Source organism: Octopus bimaculoides, chromosome 2 (genome assembly GCF_001194135.2).
Source record: "Octopus bimaculoides isolate UCB-OBI-ISO-001 chromosome 2, ASM119413v2, whole genome shotgun sequence".
Taxonomy (NCBI): Eukaryota; Metazoa; Mollusca; class Cephalopoda; order Octopoda; family Octopodidae; genus Octopus; species Octopus bimaculoides.
In genome coordinates, this window is record NC_068982.1 from 14876736 (window position 1) to 14882050 (window position 5315).

General features: G+C 35.8%; 2 protein-coding genes across 9 annotated transcripts in view; one reads left to right on the forward strand and one right to left on the reverse strand.

Annotated features, from left to right (window-relative positions):
- The window catches only part of LOC106876006 (F-box/LRR-repeat protein fbxl-1), a 336358-nt gene that overhangs the window by 270170 nt on the left and 60873 nt on the right, over positions 1 to 5315 (reverse strand). The window lies entirely within an intron of this gene.
- The window catches only part of LOC128250485 (uncharacterized), a 90061-nt gene that overhangs the window by 57035 nt on the left and 27711 nt on the right, over positions 1 to 5315 (forward strand). For 2 of the 5 annotated variants that reach the window (XR_008266512.1, XR_008266503.1), the window contains exon 2: positions 2175 to 2205. The exons of 2 other annotated variants lie outside the window; for them this stretch is intronic. Coding sequence is in view for 1 of the 3 variants with exons in the window: in XM_052975628.1 (XP_052831588.1) it covers positions 2175 to 2179 (5 nt within the window). In the remaining 2 variants the exon portion in view is untranslated. Of the gene's footprint in view, positions 1 to 2174; positions 2206 to 5315 lie in introns of those variants that run through there. One more of the 5 variants, XM_052975628.1, reaches the window with a different exon arrangement.

The window sequence follows — 5315 nt, forward strand, 5'->3', positions numbered from 1 at the left end:
CCGTGTTCAACTGGGACTTACTTTATCAACCCCGAAAGGATGAAAGGTAGATCCTTTCTACTTAAGGCGCAAAGTCTGAAAATTAGGGGAGAGGGGCAGTCGATCACATCAACCCAGTACTCAACTGGGACTTATTACACCACCCTGAAAGGGTCAAAGGCAAAGTCAACCTCTGGATTTGAACTCTAAAAGTAAAGATGAACGAAATTCTATTAAGCATTTTGCCCTGCAGGCTAACGATTCTGCCAGCTCACCACCTCAATAATAATAATAATAATAATCTTTTCTACTCTAGGCACAAGATCCGAAATTTTGGGGGTGGGAGCCAATCGATATGATTGACCCCCAATATGCAACTGGTACTTATTTATCTGCCCCAAAAGGAGGAAAGGCAAAGTTTACCTTGGCAGAATTTGAACTCAGAATGTAAAGACAGATGAAATACCACTAAGAATTTCACCCGGTGTGCTAACGTTTCTACCACCTTAATAATAATAATAATAATCTTTTCTACTGGAGGCACAGGGCCTCAAATTTGGGGGAAAGGATTAAGTTGATTACATCGATCCCAGTGCGTAACTGGTGCTTATCTAATTGACCCCGAAAGGATGAAAGGCAAAGTTAACCCTGGCGAGATTTGAACTCAGAACATAGCGGCAGACGAAATACCACTAAGCATTTCGCCCAGCGTGCTTATATAATAATAATAATAATCTTTTCTACTCTAGGCACAAGGCCTGAAATGTTTAGGGAGGGCAGGGGCCAGTCGATTAGATCGACCCTAGTACACAACTGGTACTTAATTTATCAACCCCGAAAGGATGAAAGGCAAAGTCGACCCCAACAGGATTTGAACTCAGAATGTAGCAGCAGACGAAATACCACTAAGCATTTCGCCCGGCGTACTAATATGATAATAATAATAATAATAATAATCAGAAGAAGAATAGAAGTTGTCCTTATTATTAATATTATTAAGGCAACAAGCTGGCAGAATCATTTGTGAATTGGACAAAAAGCTTAGTGGTATTTTTTCTGGTGCTGTCCAGTCTGAGTTCAAATTCTACTGAGATCAACTTTGCTTTGTATTCTATCAGAGTCGGTAGAGGAAGTACTCATTGAGCACTGGGGTTAATGCAATCAACTTTCCACCTCTCCCTAAAACTGCTGGCCTTGTGCCTATAGTAGAAAAAATTATTATTATAAACTCTTATTCGGTGTTGGTGGTTATGACTTTTTTGTAACTATAGTAGAAAGAATTGGTATTATTATTTCTAATGTATCCACAAGGCCACGCATTAGGAGAGAAGAGGTTAGTTAATCAAACGAACTCCAGTATTTGGCTAGTGTTTAACTTAACCAACATGAGAAGGCAGAAAGGTGAAGTTGTTTTGGAGGACATAAATGCTGTTTTCACAAGTGTAAGAGTAAAATCTTTGGAAGATTAAATACTCAGTTGAGTTAAATTGACCAAAAAACTGAACTTCCTGCTTGAAAATCACCTGAGTGTTGGACCAAAACACCTGTGATACTTAGTTATGACCATTTCTATTTTGAGTTCAAATCCTGCTGTGGCAGGCTGTGCCTGTTATCCTTCTGAGGACTTGGTAAAATGAGGTACCCTGTATATGAGATAAGCATAGTTTATATCTGTTTTGGAATGATGGCTTCAGAGTACTGTTAGTAGCTTCCTATTTTAGTCCAAGTTCTTCAATTCCTTTAACATAGTTATATTAATTTTGTCATTTATAACTGTGATGGTTTGTGTATTTATGCCTATTATCTTATTTCTAGTACTGAATTCAGTTTTTAATATTAGTCCCGTTTTTAATAGCAGGGTTTAGCAAAATAGTAAAAATGGTTGATAAGTCTCTCTCTCCTAAAGGTCCCTCTTATGGATTTAGGGCTGGTTTTAATTATTTTCTCTTTTGTCTTTTGTTGATATGTTGACTTTCCACTTTCACATGGCAAAATTGATGTGTGTAGTTAATATTGGCATCTCTTTTCATGGACGGTTTCTAGGATCCCACAATGTGATTTGCTATTAAATGCTTTCCTCTTTTTGCTGTCTTCTGTCCTCACCATTTCACCTGTCACTGTTCTTTGAAGTCATGCATCCCTTTCTGGCTTCCTTTCTATTCTTCTGTTAATATATCATTACCCTTTTGTTACAGAATAAACATTTGGAGTTTTCTATGTTGGCATGTAAGTTATAAACTTATTTTTTTAAGGGGACCCATGGAACTTTTGTGGAATCAGTGTTATTCACCTCTCTAGCACCTATGCACATTTTGATTTTGGTCTGCTTACCAGTTCATTGAATGCTATTGCTCTACATACTCATAGGTGGTGGTCAGTTGCTTTAACTAGGAATTAGGGATTTTGTCAATCCCAAATGCTTTCCATTTGCTTTTAATATATTGGTCTTAATATATTGGTGAGTTCTTTACTGGTTATAGTGGTCCATACATGAGATGCTATCATATATGTGTGAGATGGTGGTATTTTCTCTCTCTTTCTGATCCATTGTATTTTTTATTTTATTATGCTAAATTTCTTTTTTCACCCATTATTCCACTTCATACATTTCAATTTCTTTTGATTTTGACATTTCCTCCAGGGTTGTGCATTTTGTGAAATGTTTAAGTGTTCATTTGCATACCTTGTTCTCCTAGAAGCGCTCACAGTTTTTCAAAGCATCTTATCCTATTTGCTTTTTACTGACACAGTTGGTTTCAGCTTTACTTTTTCCACATCTAGAGAACATCTATTTCTTTTATTGATATCATACTTTTTTTTTTATCCCTATGTTGACTCCGTCTCTTTTCAATGAAAGGCTAGGGCTTTACATTTATATTTTTTTTTTTCAATTTATGTAGTACATTTGCTTTCTTTTTTATCGTGGAATGCGAACTCAAGAAGGTCTGACCCTATTAAGGCCAAACCTGTTGTCCCTTGATATTATCAGTACTACAAATATATTGCATTACTCCGTATCTCGATTTTGAAGTAGCTCATTTCCATAGACAGAATTTCTTATAGAGCCTTCTTACATTTATTTACTCTTCCATAGAGCTGCTTGTTCATATGTAACCTGAGCAGATGTTTGCATTCATCCATGTTCATCTTGCGTTCCCTTCTATTTTCTTTATTGTTTCTCCTAATTCCTCCTCAATGTTAACTTCCGTTGATTCGCTGTCATGTGTGTTTTTATTGTTTGTTGTTCAATGTGAGGCTGGAGGTATACATTTGTTGTGACTGTATTTCACTGAATGTTTCCATGGTGACTTCTAGAGCTTTCATTATCATTTTGGATTTTAGTTATAATTTCTTTTTTCATTCTCTCTATTTTTGATTTATTGTAATACCTTGTTTCCTCTGCTGTAGTTGTTCTGTAAGATTTCCACTATGTTTTGAGGGCTCATCTATTGTTTCTCATCTCTGTTGTGCTGCTTTTTTTTTTTTCTTTCATTTAAAAAAAAATTTTTTTACCGAATCTTATATGTTTTCTCTGTATGTCTTTGCAAGCTAGCAGAATAATTACCACACCAGGCAAAACAGTTAGCAACAAGCTGTCTGTCTATATGTCCTGAGTTCAAATTCCATTGAGATTAATTTTGCCTTTCATCCTTTCAGAGTCGATAAAATAAGTACCAGATGAAGGCTGGTGTTAATGTAATCAATTTGCCTCTCATCTAAAATTACTGGCCTTTTGCCAAAATTTTAAACCATTATTATTATTATAAAATGAACACCAGTTGTGCAATGGAGTCGATATAATCAACTAACCTCCTCCCCTCAGAATTTCAGGCCTTGTGCCTATATCCAGATGGATTATTATTATCATCATCATTATTATTTCTCTTTATCACAAGTTTTGTTGGAACTCCTGGAGTCTTGCTACCTGCAGCCTACGGTACCATGCTAGCCATTCTTTTCAGCTATCTAATACATTCCTGATTATTCTGGCCATGCCAAGGAGGGAAACCTCAAACCTTTTGTAACAGTTCTACTGGGCACCCTATTCCAATTTCCTTGATATTCCTCTTGATGCTTTCTGATACTGTTCCCAAGGACCCAATAATAATTGGCACTATCTTCACCTTCTTCATTTTCTATAACTGGGCTGTTTTGTACTTAAGAGGGTTGTATCTATCTATCTTTTCGCCTTCCTTCTTGACTATTCATGGTTCAAAGGGGTATGCAACATCAACTATATAGCATATGTGGTGCACCTTGTCCACCACCACTAGGTCCGGTCTGTTATGCTTTAGCACCTGATCTGTTTGGATTGGGGAGTCCCAAGGATTATTGTTATCATTATTATTATTATTATTAGTAGTAGTAGTAGTAGTAGTAGTAGTAGTAGTAGTAGTAGTAGTAGTAGTAAAACTGGGAAAAGTTATTGAAAATTTTTGTTTCCTTTTGTCATATGTAATATGTGAAAGTTTGTGCCCATCTTCACTTAATCACTTGTTATTTATCAACATCACCCAAAAATGCAGAATTCTTGAAGGTGAAATATAATGTTGTGATGTGCATACCATTCTCAAAGGTGTCTAGAAATAACAGAAAGGAAGGGAAATGGTTTTAACCCTTTAACATTTAAACCAGCCATATCTGTTCCAAACATTCTACCTGTTTTATGTTCAAACCATCCAAATCCAGCCCCTCACATCTACCCTGCAATATCATTCTCAAAGATAAACAATCACATCTTCGAAATCTCAGTTTGATTAATTCTTAACAATGTAAATAAATAAGTGTTAAATTTGACAGTAATCTCAATGCTAAAGGGTTAATCAGGAATTTCAACCAAATTGTGAACTTAGCATTGCTAAAACTAAAATCTCACCTTCAAAGGTTGAACATTGCAAATACATTCCTGAGTAAATGAACCTTTATTTCAGTCTTTTGTAAAACCCAAATCTTTCCCTTCATTTATGGTGACCTTTGGTTGAATTCCTCAGTTTCATTTATAATTTTCAATCTCTTCTGGTTTCCTTTGTTTATTAAATGGTCTTACATTACTTTAGAATTATAAAGGTTTTCACTTATAAATCTCGATAAACTATACTCATGTAGCATTATAAGATTTTAGTCCATCTTTCAGGAAGCTTGTATTCTTTACTCTCTTTTTACTCTTTTACTTGTTTCAGTCATTTGACTGCAGCCATGCTGGAGCACCGCCTTTAATCGAGCAAATCGACCCCAGGACTTATTCTTTGTAAGCCTAGTACTTATTCTATTGGTTTCTTTTGCTGAACCGTTAAGTTACGGGGATGTAAACACACCAGCATCGGTTGTCAAGCAAT